Source organism: Bolinopsis microptera, chromosome 5 (assembly GCF_026151205.1).
Source record: "Bolinopsis microptera isolate Bmic1 chromosome 5, MBARI_Bmic_1.0, whole genome shotgun sequence".
NCBI lineage: Eukaryota > Metazoa > Ctenophora > Tentaculata > Lobata > Bolinopsidae > Bolinopsis > Bolinopsis microptera.
In genome coordinates, this window is record NC_087076.1 from 2,842,735 (window position 1) to 2,864,400 (window position 21,666).

Consider the following 21,666-nt stretch of genomic DNA (forward strand, 5'->3'; position numbering starts at 1 on the left):
GTCTGTACACCAGCTTCGTTTTGTGCCGTTATGATCAGTGCATTGGGTCTTTACCATTGTATTTGTAGTATTAAATTTTCGTTTGTTATATTTTAAGATTTAAGTTTAAATTTATATCACCGTATAATTTTTGTTTAAGCATTTACAGCACTTACTGAAACATAGCACCTAAATATGTATTTTTTCAAAGTGAATACCTCCAATCTACTCTTGTTTAGGACTGATGCTCTCATGTTGACTATAGAGAGAAAAGTGTTTAAAACTGACGAAAGTCTCGATCAGATCAGACAATTTAATGAGGTTGGTTTTGAAGAAAACACCTTGTCACTATTTCTGACATGTTTCCGGATTCCATAGACGTGGGCTATAGTAGGGAGGCGGCACAAGTTGGCTGTAAGCCAATCATGTTACTCCATTGAACAATTAATTATCCGAGTATTTTTACAACAATCTAGCTACCAAAACCAACGTCCAATATCCCTATAATACTTCAAATGGAATAGTTCCCCGTTTAAACGTTGTGATACCTCAGATTGTGGAAGCATTTCAAAATGAACAGAATTGCTACATACAAGAGTTACAGATTATGGCGGAGAAAATAAAACCTGTTTTTGACAACCCCAAATCAGGTTTTTTTAAATTAGATGCTTTTCAAAATTAGTATCTTTTCAATAACTTAACATATATTTTATTTTCTTGAAATCGAATCTATAATATGACTAGCGTTTCACTGGCCCTAATTTCATCTTATCTTATTTATGCAGGTAGAAAATCGACAGAACAAAATTTTGATATTGACATGGTATCCGTAAAATAACATAACATTTATGTATCATGTAATAAGCTGAGAAACATTACACTGGTTTTAATTTCAGGCGTGAACGGGGATACGGTGGATGTTATATTTGGAAACGTATGTGAGTTGGTAAAAGTGGAATTAGAATTGCAGAGTTGCATGGAGGAAATGAAAGTTATCACTACCTCAGACACGCTGCTACCAGTGGGGTCTGTCTTCAATCACTTTGCTAAGGTAAAGAACAGTGATTACTAGGAGTCTTACTTTCTCACCTGTATAGACGTGATAACAGGGGGCCCAGTTTTAACTTTTGAGTGTCAAATCTTATACATCCCTGAGTTTGTGGTTAATGTTTCTGTGTTCGTAGATCAACTAAAGTGAATAGATAAGTGACTATAACCGTGTGCAAATAAAGTTTCATATTCATTAGTGAATTATCTGTTATCTTTTAGTCAGAACAGTTGGAGGTGTACGTTTACTACGGCAACAATTATGCAATGTCAATGAATCACGTGGAAAAGCTGAAAACAGAAAAAGATAACCTCAGATACTCCTTCGTAAGTAGCACTTCCACATTCTAGAACATTCGGAATAAAATTCGATATTTACTAAAGACTGAACCTTTTTCTCAGAAGATTTTGACAGCTGTCAGAATCGTAATGAATTTATAAAAACTGATAAGCCCTTTTTATTCTCCTGAAGGTGGACGAATCACGAAGCCACAAATATTGATATTTTTCACGGTGTAGGTTAACGTTAGGGGGTTTTATTTTTGGTCTGGCAGAGTGTATCAGTGATAAGAGGCGGTGAAATTTGACCTCTGACTTTTAAACCTTGTCAGTGTGACACGAATCGCACACGACGAATTGATTTCTTGTAATTTATAAGATGATCAAATATGACCTGTTAATTAAGAATCGGGCTCGGATGGAAGTTTAATCTATTCATGACATCACCTGGTGACGTTATATGCCCTTATATGGTATTCAATAATGTGTCCTGCCCAGCTTACTGCACAATGGACAATTGATCTTGGTTACTTTAACGGCTTCAGCGTGATTTCAAGGCTAAAATCTTGCCGACAGTTGCAAAATCTTTTAAATACACCCTTTATTGATTAAAAGGAAGAATGATCTGGCAATGATCCTCCAAAGTAATATAAATTATAATTTTTTCTAAATTTCGTTAAGTCAACGTTTTTAATCCTTCATTGATTGATAAGTTGCCTGATTTCAGCGTATTTGAAATCTCGACATCAGAACTAGAACAAATCTGCTCTGGCAAAATATAAGATTATGACCTAAACTTGTATAAGATTATTACCTAAACTTGTATAAGGAGTGACAACATCACCTCTTTATCAGAAAACTTAAAATCTTCACGAGGTTCCAATTTCAGGAAGATTGTGTGAAGTTGGGTTTCTCGGAGGATGCAGTAACGATACTGCTGGAAGTTCTGCTCTTCAAGCCAATACAACACATCTCTTACGTATTTGACACTATCCGGGTACTTTGACATATTTTACACCTTCTTAGCCATGTAATCACTGGAATCCCAAATTTCGATTGTCGCGTTATCAGATGAATTTTAAATATTACGCCACATCACCATAAAATATGTTAGGATCTGATAAGTTGTTTGAAGAACTTGTCTAAGTTACACTCTGAAAGTGAGAAATTCGCGACCATCCAGAAAGATCTCCTCAGAGAAGCTTTGTATTTCTTGGATAATACGGAGTCTGCTGTTCAGGTTAGAAAAATAAATAGTTATTTAGATCAATATTATAATTTACAAGGGCTGGATGACAAATTTGAAAGTTCAAATTAAAAGTTCGGTTTATTGATCGAAGACAAAGTAGCCATATTTACAGGATGTAATGGACAAGTTCTATAACGATTACAGATATTATCCACTCTACCTAGTGCCACGCCCTTCTCGTGACAACCCACTTCAGCTACTCTTCAGTGAGTTACAGGGGAGGGGTCTTGCTTGTTTTTATGATATTACAAGAATCGTTTCCTTGTTATTTGATGCTTCTAGTAAGTTTGTTATCATGTCATTATTAGAAGCTTTACAATTCAACTGTACATTCCTGAGTAAAGTCACAGCGCTGGGAAAAGTTCGTATTTTTTGTGAATGATGTAAATGGATCTAAGTAGTCTCGCCTACAAGCTGCAACTACCTACAGTTTTAAACAATGTACAAGTTTTACAACCCTACAAGGGGACATGTTAACCTAACTGTAGTATAAATCTCTCCGAGAGAGACAATGACTGTTGCTATATAATGACTGTTGCTATATATAGCAACATTGGTATATATACCAATCGTGTTGTGATCTGACCAGTCATCTCACCAAAAATATTTTACTAAAAAAGCTTCTAAAGTGTAATGAGATTTATAGGTTAGACGTGACCAACTTGATTCATGCGTTCCACTGCTTCACTACATGGGTGTTGACACGCTACGACACTACCTTGGTATGACAACTTTAGAACTCGGCTCTGTTTCTCAGTAAACCCCAACTCCTACAAATATTTCATGTTTACATTCTACAAAATACCGCGGGTTCAAATAGTGGCTCGTTTAGATTGGAACCGTGACCATGTGACCAGTTTGTGACCACGCGACCTTTCAGAGAGTTACATGAGCATGATCGTGGAGAAGAAGGCGGAGCTAAGACTAGTGGAAGTGACTGAGGAAACCATAACAATCAGCATGTTGGTAAGTTGATTGGCACGAAGCCAGATCAGTGCTCATTTACCACTACCAAACTAGTCTCTACCTGGCTTCAGGTTTTTAGCAAGCTCAAATGTTCCCTGATATGGTGCAATATTAAATATATTAAGTGGTGAGCTGCTTTAAAGGCTTCACTCTGGTTACATTTTGAGCTATGTTTTAAATTTATGGAATTTATTCGACGTAAATTTTTGAAATTAAAACACCATCTCTGAGCCCCAAATCGAACTAAAAGATGTTTTACCTTATCAAATATAGTTGGAAGTTTTATCAAGTTTACGGCTTCTGCGAAAGAGTTGGTAGTCATAAGCCCTGTACCTTCTGACTGTCTGAATGCATTGTCCTGAATCTATTTTTACTGGTGATAAATGTGACCTAATTAACAAAACCTACATGTTTAAATTGTGCGCTGAATGATATCTCCCGTTTATTTATATACATGGTGGGTCGGTGTAATACTTGGCGAGTAATGCCTAACTAGAGCTGTCCAGTGTCCTCAACCAATTTCAAAATTTTTTAGCTGTTTATTTTTGTGGTTCATTAAAAATGTTAGATGAATTTTCATTCGATTGTCTTTTCATTCAATTGTCTTTATTGAGGTTTATTGAGGTTTATCTTTAAGTGTTATAATTCATCACTTTTTCCATCGAGTTTCATTTTGACAAAGTGACTCAACTGTTTAAATTCTTTAAAATGTAGCTGTCATCCAAAACCTTTCTCAGGATAAAGAAAACCGAGACATAATTTTACTGAAACAAAGATTTCCGATAACTGAAGTTGAAACTGTCAAAGATCTTCATAATGATCTCAACCAGGTAACATCCTAGACACAGAATTAACGACAAAAACATTCCCCTTATATTTTCATTTAAACACATTAATACCTACTTCAACCCTGTAAAGCCTCTCAACGACTATGTAATATGTATAGTGTATACATTTACAACCTTTAAATACCAAATCTTTAAACCTTTACTAGTGAAATATGCTCCGATATGTTCAGTTCATTTGCATACACCAGAAATATGATAAACCTGTTCGTGATAAACTTAAACTTTACCTTTTCTTAGTTCAGTGTCAATCTAAAAGATCAAGTGATAAATCTGCTGCCGGCTAAAGCTGAAGATAAGAATGATGTGGTGGTATCTTTAACCGTCCTACTTTGTCGAAGGTTTGCCATCTTCTGTGAACTGTAAAGTTGTGTTTTTAGTTTTACTGGTAATAACTTCCTTGATCTTGCTACTTGTGTTAAATTCAAACGTACTGCAAAAATTTAGCAATCATCAATCATGTTACATTCACAACTAGATTTCTAACACATCTGACTCACATTCCCCCTCCACAGAGTGTTTGTCCCCGAAACTCGTAACTCTCTGCTCAACATGGGCCGGTTTATGTACTCTGAGTACGACGAAGTTTACTCCGGTCCGAGCACTTCTGAACCTGTACTCAACAATAACCTCTCCTCATTGGTGGAACGCCTCGTACAGGGAGCTGTCACTGGTAGGGTGTCTCTTACTTTTGTAATGTTCATTCTAGGGCCTCTCGGAAACGGACTCTTTTGAAATAGACGTATTTTGAAATACCGAGATTTGGTAAATACAAAATTACCAAACTAATAAACCTGAATTTCCTTTGCTGAATATTGAATAAATCGTAAACTTCAGATGAAGGGTTTACTAAAGATTTTCTGACAGTTTTCAAACTTTTCACTACTTCGGGGATACTGCTAGGACTGTTGCAGGAAAAGTTTCACAAATACAAGATCGAAGATGCCAAGGTATGAATCTTTCAAGTGCTCGAGAAAACTTAGGTATTCTTTTCATTCTATAAAATGCTGTTCTATCGGAATATTTACTGGCGGATTATTAATTTATCCTTTATTTTGTAGGACAAGGAAATAACAGAGAAGACTCAGAAGTTAAAAGTTTTCAGTATTCTCAAAACCTGGATTCTTATTGACAAGACAGACTTTTTAAGGGATGGGCTTCTTGGATCAAACCTCTGGATATTCCTAGACAGGTTTTATTTCAGTATACTGTGTGATGGTTCATCTGTATAAGACATTGATATCTTTATTAAGGAAACTATTAGTTAGAATTGAGGAAGTCTTTTCATTGCGCGTTTTCATTGTTTGGCAGGCTCGATTTTAAGTTTTCGTGTGGCCGATAGAATGGCCATGTTGGCAGCAGGCAGTGTAATACTAATCTGATAGTGACTAACCTGGCACTACTGAGTGAGCAAACTAACCTGGCACTATTGCTGGTTTGACACAGTGAGGCTCCTCTAGGACCCACTGGAATGTTCGCTGCTGAACACACAAAACACTGTTATCCCCCACTAGAACAGATCCCTCTCCGCACTTCAGAGACACTGCTGAGCTGGAGGCAACAGGAAACTGGGAGTCTGTACTCATGAGACTCCACTTTTCTGGTAATCCAACACAGTTCTTGTCACCTGACAATGTTAAACAGGCTCTCATTGGCTGAACGCAATGTTAAACAGGCTCTTATTTGCTGAACGCAATGTTTAACAACACTTTTAACCTATTGGTGTTATACTCAACTTTGGTTTCGCAAAAAATAGTGCATTGATGAGGTAACAAATTAATTCATGTGTGTAAATTGTTAATACAGGAAAAAGAATGCCTTACACGGACCTTCAGATACGGTTTTCCAATAAGCTCCGGTGCTTCCCGAAATAAATATAACATTGCGGACATCCAGCGAGAGTTTCTCTTCACACCTCCCCCTTTTCTCACCAAACACTAGTCTTATCTGCTCCACATGGTCACAGTATATCACTAAGCTAGCTTCGTCTTTAGTTACCTTCCACAGCTGTTCCTCCCCCCTTACTTCTTGCGTTAAAACCTCATTTTCTATGCAGTGGGCAATTTGTAGAGTGACGTATTCCTTGAAGTGGAGCTTTATAACGGTTATATGGCCCAATGTTTCGGTGAAAAGAGCAAGATTAAGGCTTCTAGGGGATTCGAAAAACGTTGAGTCGAGTTTTATCAGCAGTGGATTTGTCTCAAGATCGTAGTTTATCACTTCGTTAACCCGTACTCTCTGCCAAACTGGAAGATACAAAGTTATATATCTCGTGATAGTCGCGTTTAAACAATATTTTAAAGAATTTCCGAGAATTACAGCAATACGTGCCACGTCATGGTGATACCATATTGTAAATGTTTTGAGGTTTGAATATGATTAACAGTAATAAAATGCTAAAATACAGGTCCGATTTCTTAGATGAAGCTGAAGGATTTGAACTGTAAATTTCGATTTCAGTTGTAAGAAGACACCCTGGCTGCTAAAATGGGTGAAACTGATAGAAAAGCTTATAGAGGACCCGACCAACAGCACTAAGATAATGAGTATTGGAACAATTGACAGTATCACATGTTTACTGGACGAAGAAGAACCTCCTCCCGATACCTTGTGGTATCTGACCAAAACACCTATCAAATACAGCTTACTTACTGTACGAACATTTCTTACGTTTCTTCCTGCTATATTTTTGTAGTGTTTGCACTTCAAAATCTTATATTTTTATAAGCACAAATAACTTTTGTTTTTCCTTGATATTCACTCTGGCTCCGAAGATAATTTATATAAATTGTTTCAGCTACACCCAGTAGAACTTGCCAGGCAGATTACTTTAATTGAACACAGCTGTTTTGCTAAAATGAGACTATTTGATATCATAGGTGAGTTATCTTTGAATTTACCTTCGTTACTATAAGTTACTATAGTACAACTGTAGACCAGCAGCATCAGTAGTTTCTTCCTCATATCTTCCCTGTTTCCTCTGTGCCTTGCTAATAATGAGATTATTGTAGTAATATTTACAATTTACATGTTACCTCGTTATAAACGAGCACGATATTTCAGTTAATGAAGGTGAAGCAGTATCCAAACTGCGAGAATTCCAAGACAGATACAGTTTGTGGATAAGACGATCAATTGTTGAGAGTAGAAACTTAGAGGAGCGCTCAGCAATGTTTAGAAATATGTTTCACCTTCTGAAAGTAAGTTAAAATTTGCGAGCAATGAGTTGATATTTTCATTGAAATAAGATTAATAACATTATTTAAATCCACCAGTAACTGCGTTTTTGTGAACTGTGTTTTTGTCTAATACGGTTTAACTTCTCAGTCACTTCACAGTATCCGGAACTATAGTGGACTGATGGCTGTGTACAACGTTCTACAAAGTGCGGAACTGTACAGACTGAAGCATTCGATGCGGCAGTTGTTGTTAAAATTCAAGGATACGCTGTCAAAGGTAAGCTGAATTAATTGGTTTCAACTGGGGGAACTTGGCGGTTACATGTGGTATTGTTACATCCTGTGGAAAACCGGAAACAGCAAAGCTGTAGAAAACTAAATTAACAACAAGTTAAACAAGCAGTTTGAAAAAGTGCTCGTTTTTAAGGAAAGAAACAGTGTTGTAAATTTATGACTTTTAATTTGCTTTCATACGGTAAAAGGTTAATTAATTAATTAAGGACAACCGCTTTTATTAGGACGCCCCGTAATTCTTGAAAAAAAGGTACAGTTACTAACTTTGGTGGTACCTATGTTTAGTACAGTTAAAAGCCCTCAATAAATACTAAAATCTACTGTTTCAGATCGAAGACCTCCCCAAGAATAATTACGAGGATTACTGGAAAACCATATTATCAGAAACTTCCCCTTCTATACCACTAATAGGTTATTTTAGTACTAATTACTTGTAATTAGAGACTGCAGAATATTGTCTCATAAAAAGTTCGTGTCGAGGTTTTCAGCCGCACAATAAATCAAATACATGTTAATTATAGCCCATTATTTCGGTTTAATTTTAGTTAAGTGGTTTTACAGTTGATTAGATTTTGCAGATCTGGCTAACAAGGCATAATCATTAACCGCAACATCACAGACCCTGTATTTTGAGTCGTGTTATTTATAATTTTCTCATTTTACGAAGGCACAATTCGATCTGGATGAGAAAATTGACTCAATTAAATCAACTCTGTCAGGATCGTACAATCGGTTTGTTAAAGAATCCAATCTGAGTTTTGTAAATGGAGAGGAAGTGAACTTTGAAGCTTGTCTGAAAATGTCTGACAAGGTTGAAAACATCACGTTATTACAGAAGCGGGCATTTAACTTTACCTGCCAGGAATCTATCAAGGTACGTGGTTATCTGGAGTTTTTCTAATTTTCCGTATTTCCAACTTTATTTAAAGAACTGGAAGATCATATTTCTAATATTGCACGCGAAACTGTTTTGTTAAACAAGAAATGGTGTTAAGAAAATGGGGTAAATTTACAGGTTACAGCTGACCTCTCACTAACATTCTTAAGTGCAACACAAATATCTGAGCCTTATTCTGTATGGAAACAAATAGTCTGGAAGTTGATACTTACAAAGCATCTTGATAAGATGCTTCAGTAAAGGTAGAAGAGGTGAAAAATGTACTTAATGAATAAACCCCATTTTCTTGATTTTCAAAACAGCCCCCAAGTAGATAAAATGATCCTACTAGTCCCAACTTTTCCAGGGGTTCTTGCTTGAAGTGTGCCCTTACGAGCGTAAAACAAGAAAAGAGTTTCTCTCAGATCTCTATGATAAGAGTCTTACGGTGGAACCCTTTAATGGTCCTCCTTCTTTCTTTAAGAGAGTTACTGATTACGATCTGTCCTGGGACCCAGTCGAGGTTGGTGAGGATTTGTTGTAAACAGAACTTGTAATGTTACGTCATATCCATTGATTTCGTGTCAAAATCAAGTTTATTGTACGGGTCTTGCTTTAGTCATTCTAAACTAAACAATTTTAGTTGTTTGGTAAGATCTGGTAGTAATTTAAAATTATCTCATTGATGACAAGTTAGAAAGTTAGCTCTCTTCTTCCTGCTCCCCTGTCTGACTCTGTAAAAGAGACTTACACCTCTCATCACGCTTATTATTGACTTGATTCCGTCACACTTGAGCAAAACTCTTCATGTGTAATGTTTATGTGAAGCAAATATCACTTTTATCCGGAAAGTGACTGTGAAACATGTCGGGTTTCCCCTCCCTCTTTTCTCGGGTATAGACTACACTAATGATATGTATCAAATAGTGGGTTCTTTATTCTCTCTCTAGTCTTCTCCGACTAAGACTGATAAGTACACCCATAGAAGTCTCTTCACCTTTTCTGCGCCAACCAAAATCTATATAATTCGACCCCTGACAAACACTAAAAAGGCAGCGCCCTGACGCCCAGATACAACGATATAGTGTTATATTAGCGCTATCATGTCGGGGCCTGTTGCGTCTGTTTAGGCACAGTACAGGTTGGTAGTGATACTAAAGTTAAAAACTCTCTCTTTTTGTCATCACTTTGTTGTTCAGTTACTTTCAACCAATCGAGAAGGGCTACGTTTACAGAGAGCTTGTTTTGTTTAAATAATTATAAAGTTTACTGCACTTGATAGGTTCCTGTTGACTTTGACATGTGATGTAGTGCTTTATACAATTCTTCTGCTGCAGCCCTTATTCCCCGTCCTGGGTACAGATGATCTAATGCGGCAACTTTAACCTTATTTTGCTATTGATCACGGCTTTTTGCGTCATTTTTGTTTAGATTTGCGATAGTTTCGTTTCAGTATGACAGAGAAATCTATTAATATCAAGAAGTTATTGAGGTTTTCTGGAAAAAACAAAACTATCAAGCCGGTAAAATCGACGAAGGGGCATGATTATGTAGGTGATTCCGTGTGTTTACTCGTTAGAAAATAATATTTTTGCACATGAAGTGTTTGTCATCTCCTAAGAACTCTTCACCATCTTCAATTGTTCTAATTTCAACTTTTCTGTGTAACAAATGGGGTCAGATTCTAGGCCCTATTTTATGGATATTAAGCCCGTTTAATGATTCTGATTGCACACGTTTAAATATTCGTTACATTACTTTTTCCAAACAATTTTATCTAATCATGGGACTGATACCGTGTTTCTTTCAGTTTTTCGGTTGGAAGAGCACATCAGTCAAACCCAAGGGAGGACCAAGTGTTGATAAAGCTACAGAAAAGTTCAATCTTTTTGCGAAGAAAGTACATGAGCAGATTTCAGAGAGTGAAGATGAAGATGATCCAGTCAGAAGTAAGTTGTTTTATTAGGCTTTTCAGTGCAGAACCAAATATTGATGAAATGTTGGCGGGGTCCCTTTCTTGCATCGCAACTATCCAACAAGACGAGTAGTTTGTTACATCTATATTGTCCGTTAACATTTATTTTCAGCTGCGGATTAATTCTCTGAAATTAGACACATGTCTAAAGCATTGCTTATTAACGACTAAAGATCTGTAATTTTCAGTCAGAAAAGGATCGACCCTGACAAAGTCAAAGTCATTTTGCAGCCGGAGGTTAGATGAACCACCCCCACTACCGCCTAGAGTAGCGGCTATCAACAAGTCTAACTGTTTGAGTCGAAGTCGGAGTTTTAACACTGAGAACAGAAGCCCATGTAAGTGAATCCAGTGTTGAACTTTTCAACTTGGCCGCTTGAAGCGAAAACTGAACGGTTTATTTGTTATTAAACATTGACATCGTCATCACTTTCAAGTTCACAGTATCATAACATGATGCGCCGCGCGCAGTTTAATTTCAAGTTTATACTCTAGTTTGATTTTACACAGACTATCTGCATTCTGCTATCGACCTTATTGATAAAAACTTATTATCAAAACATGTGATATTTTGTATCCTAATTAAATTAATTTCAGATGACATGTATGTGCTGCCAGAAAAAAGACCACCAATAACCGCCGGTATTGGAGACAGGGGTTCGCCAATTTATATCCAGAGTTCTCCTTTGAACAGCCCTATATTGTACGGACACAATTCTCCAGTTTATGGACACCACTCACCAGTCTATGGACACAATTCACCAGTCTATGGACACAATTCACCAATCTATGGACACAATTCACCAGTGTACAGAGAAGCTGCTCATATCTACGCTCAAGTCCCTCAGCTTTACGAACAGATGCAAAATCCTGCCAGAAAAGCCCAGAATTCGCCCCCTCAAGACAAACCAAAACAGCGTGTGAGACCTAATGTGAGACCAGTCGTTCAGGTATTGGATTTTTAAACTCGGAAATGAACCGATATGGACTTTGGAACCTTTGAATATTGAATGATTCGCCCCAAAACAGCTGAGGTTATATCATTGTTACATAATCTTATTTTTTAAACTGTTAAACTTGCAGAAGAACGTAGGATCACCATCTCCAAACAGTTTTGTCAGATCCACGGTTCAGACAGGGAAAGCGTCACCTTCACCACCTTGTAAGTTTGTCATCATGACTTCAAGTTTTGTTATAGTACTGGGCACTATTTGACTGAAAGTTGACTCACTTTGTGTCAGTCAACATGTCAGGTTGTAGACTATTCGCCTTTTGTCAATATCGTTTCTTTGCCCCAAATATTGGCAACATATCAACACTCATTCTTAAACACACGCGCCTAATTTCAGTACGGAGAAGCAGAGCAAACAGTTCAAAGTCAAAAGTACCACGCAAATTAGGTCTGGAAAGTCCGCCTCCAGCGCTGCCACAAAAGACTAGGCAAACAACACTCCGTAGAAGAGTTGCAGTGCCGCCCCCAGAGTACGATATACCTGATGAATCCTACGACACCATTGAGAATTACCCAATGAGACCGCCACCAATTCCACCTAAAGTTTGCAAACCTCCTCCAATCCCTCCCAGGGCTTAGCTTGAACTTAAAACTTTATTGTCTCGAACTTGAGATTTGTACAGCTTTTGCACTGCCACGGTTTTGACGATAGAGACAGTTTAAAATTGATTGCGTATTTTTTGATATTTGAAACTTTGGCAGAAAATTTTTAACATGGTTAGCCGATTACACGTGTAGATGTGAATCTACACTTATATTAGTTTCAAACGTAAAACAAATTAAATTCTGGGTTACAAAAGCGTTTAGTAATGTTATTTAACTACAATTTGAATCGTTTAAACAGCATTTATAATAAGATAACGTGTATTTGTATTTTATACCCAAAGTCAAATTATGTCGAAAACAAAATTATAAATAGATATATTCAATATCAACAAAGTTTACGTTAAAATTTTGATTTCTGCTGAAATAAAGCGATACTAATCACACTAATTTGTTATATTTTAAAGAATTTATGTCCTACATATTATGAACGATGAATAAATAAGCAATTTTCCCCAACATGTCAATATCAGACTCTTCAAATTGTGAAGACGGGTGAAAAATTAAATCGCTGTAATATACAGCATGGCACAATACTTTACTTCAAAAACACTTTTACCATTAAAATGACCATGAACTTCAATAATTAATTATAAAATAAGACTAAGTAGATGGAATTATTTATCAACCTCTACCTTCCGTCATCACGATTTTAAAGTCTCCTGATTTTGAGATTTCTGTGCTGACGATTTTCCCGCTTCTGGGGAACCAGAGACCTGTGAAATTAATTTTATTTTGATAAGACTGAAAGTAAATCTAGAGTAAATTGTATTAGTGGGATTAAGCGAGGATTATCTTGTTAATTTTAAATTTCAAATTACGATCATACTGTTAAAAGAAAGAGGATGTAATGCTAAATTGTGCAATTAATTTTCAGAAATAAATTGTTTTATTTCTTCTAGCCAACCTAATTTTTGCTCGAGATTTGCAAATGTTCTCTCAGTGTTGCGATAACCCCCAATATGGTCGGGATTTGCGCCGTAAGGAATATACGTTCCTATTTTCTGGGCTTTTGGGGGTTCGATATGTTTGGCGGGACCATACGGGAACCAGCGCTGTAACATCTCGTATACCCCTAAAAAAAGAAGAAATATAAACTGTCTATTTGTTTTTGTCCTTCCCGGCTGTGGAATGTCACCATTTATTTCGGAGATATTCTGTGTCGGTTTTAAAGGAATAACTGTGAGAATATCAAAAATACTTGGCTCCAGGTTTAACATCAAATTAAAAACTTGTTGTGTCTGAAATGCTAATATTATTTGTAATACATGATTAACTTAAACTTCTCTTACATTAAGGAAGCAAGAAATAGTTTAAATTATCCCGCATGCTAAACCAACAAATTACCCAAGTTATAACAAGTGTTCGCCACTTGTTTTTTATTGGCGAAATCTATAAATTTCAACATTTTAAAAACCTGATTTTATAGTATTAAGGTCAGACTTATTGATTATGCTCTGACATTGAATTTGGTTATTCTTATTTAAATCAAACTTTAATAATAATAATAGTGCAGGGGTAAATTCATCTTAACAGATGAGCAAACAAGGCCACGTTAGTTTATTAACCCCCACACTGTACGCTAAATAGGTGGTTTTACAGTAAGAATATGAGCTAATATCTGTGCAGTTTGCACTCACCAAGAGTGACGCCGAATTGAGGTGATGATCTGAACATTCTTGCAGGAGCACCCTTCCAAAACACAGCCATGCCTTCCTCCCGGTAGAGGCGCTTAGCACAGCTTATTAAACCGGTGTACGGCTTCACGCCCTCTTTTGGTTTCACCTGAAATAACTAAACTGTTAAATAATGTGATTGGTAGCGTAGTTTTTATCGTTCTTATAAGTAATATTTTTGGGAACTAGTACAAATTTACAGCAAAACTCAAATGAAGCCCTGAAAGGTGGAGGAGTGGATAATTTACAGAACATTCTAACTATGTCATAGTGACAGATTATTGACAAGTGACATGCAGGGCACCCAAGACTCCTGCTTAGTTTTATGATGACGGAGTACCATAACTATGTACCTGCAGTCTTGTCTTTATTACATCAGCAGGCGTAACCAATGACGCGGAGGGAACACCAGCTAACGTGGCCGATAACAGGATCTTTGGAAATGAGGTCACTCCCGTTTCCCTGTCCGCAAATCCTTTCTTCAAGTGGGCGTAGGTTGGGAAGTAGATTGCAGAGAACGGTGCATCACGTAATAAACAAGCTCTCGCTCCCTAGATAGTAGTAATTGGAAGGGGGGGGGGGGGGCAAATAATTTTTAAATTTGTAATAAAGCTGTTATTATAATAATTTTTATATTTTTATACTATTATATTGATTTGTCTTTGAGCTAGCTGAATAGAAACCTTGTAGAGACCAGCAAATCCGAGTTCTTTAGCAACTTGCATAGCTGTCACGTGGTTATTAGAAACCACCTCCCCAGCTATCTGCAGTCTTATCTTTACAATCTCTATCGGGTTTGTGAACATCACTTGCGCACATCCTCCCTGTACAGCAGCAAATATAAATAATCTCTATTATATACCGCGCCTCTCTATACCGGGTACCTCGATACACAGGGCCTCTTCTTTCTCCAAAACTTTAAGTTAGTTTGCTCGTGTTGTGCAAGAAATTTGATTTATCATAGCTCATATCGTATTTGGTGCTGATTTGAGTACATATCTAGCTGTATTCCATCACAATACGGCACAATACGTGCATATTATGACCTATTGGGAGATGTTTGACGCGTTATTAGGGAGCCTGTGAACGGGCGAACCTTCCAATACTAATTTTTTTCTACCGTGAACTTTTCGTTTCTCCCGACAGGCCCGGTATATAGAGATTCTACTGTATCGAATATATTATCAGTTTATAACTATTGCATTTTATCTCTGGATAAAACTTGACACTTAATAAGTTACAGAGAGGAGGCAGCATGCAACCTGTTGTATTAAAGAAGACACTGTCGTAATCTTACCATTCCTCCAGCGAGTACCTCGCCATAAAATGGGATGCTCCCTGATTTAGGGTCTGTAAAATATTGTCTGACAGCATCGTTCGTCTGAAAATATGGATACACCATTTTAAGATTCTGCTAAACTCAAAAAATTGTTTTGTGTTGATTTCCATAATAACTCTATCCCAACCAGTTGTATAATTAGGGCATAAACTGAAACTTGAGCCCGACAATGCGCGCAATCTGCATTTCATTCTTTGAAGGAACAAAACACATTCAAAAACGTAATACTCAGAATTTAACTAACCGTCATTTTTATAGCTTTTTCTGGAGCAACTCCACAGAGTTGGGGTAGAATACCCCGATATAAACCTCTAAAGCCTTCAAACTTAAGCACTTTCTTAAAACAATCAAAGCTGTTTTTATAAAGAACTTCGTCCGCGATGGTTGTCACTTGATTTTGTAACCGCGTTTTAACCAAATCTATTGGGTAAACTGTCGCTGCTCCGGCCGCTGAGATCTACGAGTTAGGATTTGCAGCAATAATTACCAATTACAATAATTTTTTATGTGATAGCGAAGGTGAGGGGTTTGAGGTCAAGTCCTTCAGATGCTTGCCTAGCGGTGAATGCCAAAAGGACATGTTGTAACTTGTAGCACACTACACTACCCAGCTGCGCTAAGCATGAGTGCATGTTTGTATTTCTAAGTGAGCTAATTAGCTAAGGCATAAGCCACTTAAGCTTAGCCACGAGCTGCGAAGGATTGGCATTGTCGGTCAACAACAAACAGAACGTGTTGCTAGATATCGAGTCTGCATGTCATTTGAATTACGCGCGACTCGACAATCCGCGCGTCAAAATCGCGCTAAGAATTCAATAAATAATTTCATGTTATCGCGCCTTCCGTAAAATTTTATCCAGTCGAGGTGTTAGTTCTAAGCGGCGTGTTAGGATTACACGCATTTCGACATTGACTGGATAGTGAGCTGAAGTGTTATAAATTGCAGATTGTGGAACTGGTAACAGCTTCTTACCTCCTCCGACAGAACTCATACCGAAACGGTACGCCTGCACCGCCACTTGTTGACTAGCTGTTATCGGCTTAGACTCTTCCTGCAAAATCAAGGTCAAATTAGACGACATCCATTATGAGGCATTGTTATTTGACCTTCTAAAAATAGTGTACAGTAATTAATTTATCAGAATATGTGATACATGTCTTGGACACCCATATATATCAGATATAAGGGCATAATTTAATAGACTTTAGGGTATTAGATTATATTAGCGAACAGGAAAGTTTCAAGTTTTTTTTGGCACATTTCCAGACCACTTCACGGACACAGGGGGAGGCCCAACAGGTTTACCCTACCCTGGAATGTTGATATAACTCTCAGTCTGTACTCAATGCCAGAATATCCCCGGTCTGCTATACAATTTGCAATTTTTTTAGTACAGTTACACCCCGATTTACGGGGGACCCCGATTTACTGCGGTATTATTCTTTTTTTTTGTGCACCAGCAAAAATATAGCTTGCAAATTAGGATGAAAAGATTGTATAGTGTATACATGATAATAATAAAAAATCACCTCTTTAGCTTTAGTTTGTTTAGATACAGTCATAGTCGGAATCAGCAGAGCGAAATCCTTTAGAGCGATTTTCCTGAAAATGTTCCAAAATTACATTCACAGATTTTATTAATTTTAGATGACTTCAAGGTATTTTTAGTTATGTAACGAAGGATTCTAGAACATAACTTAATAAAAAACAGGTACTAACCCCGAATTGTCGTGATCTAAAAGTCGCCATAGCAACGTGGTTTGGACGGGAGTTATAGCTTCTGAAAACCGCCAGGCTGCCTGGTCAAACTGGTCTGAAGTTATCGAAACGTAAAAAATACATAGTTATTAGTTATAGACTATCAAACATCATGAACATAATTAACATAGTACGGTTAAAGTAAAGTTACACAGTGGGGATAATTAACCTTTAGTTATCTCCTTCTCCTCCAACTTGTCCACCACATTAGAGAAGATCTGTTTAACCAGCTCTATGTTGTGTATCAGGGCGTTCAGTGCTGTGAAGTAAGAATAACTTATCCGGGTCGTCTGCGCAGTCATTATCTGTATACATTGATTTACTAATACACAGTTAGAACACTTAGCTAATTGAATAATTGTTCAATTAGACAGATATTTAAAGTAGAAACTATACCGCTGCATGCTGTACAGGCCATGTATTATACACTATACATGCGATACACTGTTTACAATTAGGATGGTATGTTAACTATAGAAGTTGTACAAGTCTTGTACAAGTTGTGCCCTGTATCGATATGAAAAGCGTATTTTAAGCAAATATTTGCTCCATAATATGTCAATTTCTCAGGAGGTTAACGGGTTTCAGTTTGGACGACATCCAGCATTCATTATTACAGTACACATGAACATGATCATGTCTGTTTTGTATTGGATATATATATATATATTTTTAGATATTAACTATGTTTTATATTTTTGGTGACCATATGACCTATAATTCCTAACACATAAGATTATATGTAATTATAGGAAACGTCTGTTAAATAACTGCATAAATTGTAAATGCGACAAAGTCAGTGTCTTGAAGATTCGAGAGGGGTTCTACCAGTACACTTTGGTAAACCTGAATCTTTGAGCTGGATAATGTACACCATTGAATAGTAAACCATTATTTTGAAATCGCAAATTATTGTTCAGTAATATGGAGTTTTTTGTATGATTATTATGTTAACCATTAGTTACCCAAGTACGTGGCTCATCACACATTTAATCCTTAAGTAATATTTTTCCATTTTAATTAGGTTGTGATTATTATAATCGCTCTACAGATGAATCGAGTTATCAGATTTAGTTACGAGATCAGTATCGGTACATTGGACACGGCTTATCAACAGTTCCAAAATCAGCATCAAGAATTGGTCCATTGCCTTGCTCTCTTTTAGCTTATATATATTATATATACATGTACAATACAATATACATGTCTGTTTACTTATAATGTTTATTTATTATAAACAGAAGTTAAATGATTACCCCGAGCAGGTTGTCTCTCAAGTATTTGGTGAAAGAAGGTCCTTTAAGTTTAGCCAGGGTATCACAGTACGCCATTGCATCAATACTGCCATCCGTCGAATCTTTAATTAGAGACTGAAAAGCTTGCCGAATGTGCTCCCTAGGTACACTCTGAAAACAATTGTTATTTTAAATATGTGACGGTTAAAAGTCTCTTAGGATGCAAGAGAAATTCTAGCTAATAATATAATTAATAATAGTTAATAGTTAATAGTACTATGTGTACAGTATGCAACTGTATAGTGTATAGTATTAAACTATTTTTTATACTTTTTGGGTGACAACATTATGACAGTATGTACATAACACAAAGATAATATGAATTATAAGGAAACAGTTCTGTTAAAACTAACTGCAATAAATTGTGGAAATTCGTCAGGTCTCATGTGTCTTTGAAGATTCCGCCCAAAGTGCAGTTTCATCCAGCTACAGTCTTTGGTAAACTGAACCTCCTTATACGCCTGAAAATGTACTATCCTAGTTAGAAGTCTAGTTTAAATCATAATGTTTGCAAACTCGCAAATTATTGTTAACAGCATAAATATGGAGTTCTCTTTAAAACGTATGTATAAAATGTTCAAGGCAACATCTAAGTTACACCCAAAGTACCTGTGTTGCCTCCATCACACCCATATAATCCTCAACAGTAATATTCCCCTTTCCCTTCTTATCGCACATCCTAAACGCAAGTCTGAAATGCGCATCTGGCATCCTCATAATCCGCTCTACAGCCATGAACTCGTCGAGTGTGATCGAGCCAGAGTTACCGAGATCAGCTACTCTGGCTACAAGGGACACAGCTTCATCAGACACGTCCCAACGCAGGAAGTCACGCACAAAGACCATTGAAGGGATCACTAGTTGGCCTTGCTCATTTTCTATCGCATACTGAAATAAGGGAGATTAAGTGGGTAAAATGTTTGAAAATATTGCCAATTTGCCCGATGATGGAAGAATAAGCAATTGTAAGGCAGCATTAAGATTTAAGGGGGTATACACCAAAACTGGGTTTTGTGTCGGCCAACCCAAATGACCTCACAGGAAGTTCAGTGACCATTTGCACTTGTCTAGAAGTCTCTACCACATTCCTATCGACATTTTAGAATGTATAGATATCAAGATTTAACACGTATGTTCACAAGATGTGAACACTATTTGAGTTATAGCTTCTCAATAAAACAAATATTTTTTCCGAGAAATGCATTTTAACCAGAAAATGCTCGATTACAGAAATGCGTGTTTTCAAAAAAAATTGTTTGGTGTGGAAACGGTGCGCTAGATGGTCACTGAACAGTGAACTTCCTGTGAGGTCATGTGGATTGGAAAATTTGGTGTATACCCCCTTAGGCTTAAACAGTAAGACTCATTCAAACAGGCAAATAAGTCAATTAGATAATGTAACAAAAGGATTCGATATTTAATTTAACACCAAGAATTTACTGGCTTACTCATATTACCAAACACTTTTAATCCTGTTGTGAAGTTACATACGGGTGATGACTAAAAAATGGGACTTTTTTCAAGGGTCTTTTTAGTGTCGATAAAACTATTTTTGGTTCAAACCAATGAAACAGCGTTGTAAAGCGGGCAATTTTGAACAAGTATGGTCAATGACAAGCGCCCATGAGCCCATTTTGATTGGTTCAGGAGGGCTTCTTTCTTCAAGCTCAAAAATCCGTCTGTACAGTTGGGCCTAAAATCGTGTTGGCGCAGTCTCTTCTTTTGTGCCCTAAGGCCCATGTATGCTTGCTAGCCATATTCCGGGCATGGACATGTGTTGCCAGGACTCTAAAGAAGTCCTCTATGGGTTGAGATTGTCAAAATTTACTTTGGTCGATCACTTTTGGGACGAAATTAACCCTATGGGCTGCAAGTAAAGATGTGGTTTTCGCAGAAAAATACGATCTAGCCCCATCCTAACGAACCACCTTCCACCCTTTGGGGATATTTTCTTGTAGGAACAACACCAGGCAAGGCTCCAAGCACTTTGATTTTTACGTGGTACCATTATAGACCATACTAAAGCCGATAGTTTGACCTAGCCTCGATCTTTCACACGGTAAAATTTTACCCCTCAGGTGGTTTTGAGCTCAAATATCTTCTGACTGGTTTTAGCTACGCTGAGGGGTGTTGAACCCTAGTCTTAAGCATACAATTCCCTACTTCTTGACGTATGGACAACAGTCAGACCGAAATACTTCTTCTCAACAATAGCAAAATATAGCGTTTAGTCAAGATTATACATATTTTCGAATTTGCTCACGACTTCCCATTTTTGGGTGTTATCTCTAATCTTAGGGGCTTTGACACCTTTCAGACAACAAACATTTAGTCATGTGACTGCCCTGGAAATATAACCGAGAGTACAGCCAAAACAGATCACCAGGGATCTTGGTAGGGTGCCGGTTATGTGGCTCACCAGCAGTTCCTATTGGGTCATTTTCGTAAGTGCTATAATACAGGATGAACTTTTTGTCTCTGTAGCTCTGGCTACCGACCTCTGCTGCTAAAATCGCTTTAGGATGTGATAGATAGGAAGTTTAGGCATACTCTCTGATAAATTGTTTTTGGTATGGAAGCTTTAACTACCTGTGAGGCGACTTCTGTGAACAGTGCTTTACTGTAAAATGTTTATAGGACCCCTCCCCTAGTTCGAGACCATTATCGGGGACAAAGATCAACCAATTTGATCAAATGGGGGCGGAAACTGTTCGAGTATCGTTCAGAGTAACTGGTGGTTGTGGTAAAATATCAAAATTTTGTTCAGGTGGAAGCTGAGGAATTTAAAACATGTAGTCCCATTTTTTATTCATCACCCGTTATTATATCTCACCTTCTTGAAAATTCTTCTGAGGGCTGATCCTGTAGTTGCTCTTTCTTCCAGTGACATAGCTAAAATCTATAATAGATGTCAGGGTACGTGAGAATACTGTTTAATTTGTGTTAATTAGTGTACTGTGTTAATTAGTGTACTGTTTAATTCGTGCTTTATGACATCTTGATAGAACAATCAGATATGTGTGTGATTAATTTGTAATGGTGACAGGAAAACTATTAAGGAGAGGAGACCAGAGAAGCTTACTTCTCATGAGCATATTCAATCTCATTATCTTTATGGCATATATTACAAATTGTTGCATCAGTATACAATTCATACTCATTTTCACCATTCATCATAATATTATAATATCAACAATAAAAGAACCAGCGTTATATAACTATATAATGTATATGGTTCTAAGAGGGCTGCTATGAGAACACTAAAATTGATTGGATAAGAGAAAGACTATTG

At 37.0% G+C, this 21,666-nt stretch overlaps 2 protein-coding genes across 3 annotated transcripts; one reads left to right on the forward strand and one right to left on the reverse strand.

The window, feature by feature from the left end:
- The first annotated feature begins 205 nt into the window (after positions 1-205).
- LOC134814819 (son of sevenless homolog 1-like) lies at positions 206-12,818 on the forward strand. 2 transcript variants are annotated; one of them, XM_063823104.1, is made up of 25 exons: positions 206-300; positions 533-629; positions 876-1,030; positions 1,249-1,353; positions 2,195-2,302; positions 2,420-2,545; positions 2,667-2,760; positions 3,435-3,520; positions 4,258-4,350; positions 4,606-4,706; positions 4,881-5,038; positions 5,203-5,315; positions 5,427-5,557; positions 6,826-7,018; positions 7,163-7,244; positions 7,429-7,565; positions 7,693-7,821; positions 8,168-8,249; positions 8,558-8,712; positions 9,083-9,238; positions 10,526-10,664; positions 10,879-11,028; positions 11,288-11,640; positions 11,774-11,852; positions 12,040-12,818. In XM_063823104.1, exons 1-25 carry the CDS (start codon positions 232-234, stop codon positions 12,279-12,281), a joined length of 3,333 nt encoding a protein of 1,110 aa, XP_063679174.1. In that variant the 5' UTR covers positions 206-231; the 3' UTR covers positions 12,282-12,818. The 2 variants fall into 2 exon arrangements, with proteins under 2 accessions (XP_063679174.1, XP_063679176.1); XM_063823106.1 differs by having other exon boundaries at positions 220-300; positions 11,777-11,852; positions 12,040-12,375.
- Positions 12,819-12,903: 85 nt separating this feature from the next.
- On the reverse strand, positions 12,904-21,286 carry LOC134814820 (electrogenic aspartate/glutamate antiporter SLC25A13, mitochondrial-like). The gene is made up of 15 exons (XM_063823107.1): positions 21,208-21,286; positions 18,984-19,262; positions 18,728-18,835; positions 18,336-18,485; positions 17,249-17,384; positions 17,041-17,134; positions 16,851-16,923; positions 16,294-16,372; positions 15,565-15,770; positions 15,279-15,362; positions 14,665-14,805; positions 14,335-14,532; positions 13,946-14,090; positions 13,213-13,380; positions 12,904-13,021 (listed from the first exon to the last, which is right to left on the reverse strand). The coding sequence occupies exons 1-15, from the start codon at positions 21,262-21,264 to the stop codon at positions 12,930-12,932; spliced, it is 2,010 nt and encodes a 669-aa protein (XP_063679177.1). The 5' UTR covers positions 21,265-21,286; the 3' UTR covers positions 12,904-12,929.
- Between the last annotated feature and the right edge of the window lie 380 nt (positions 21,287-21,666).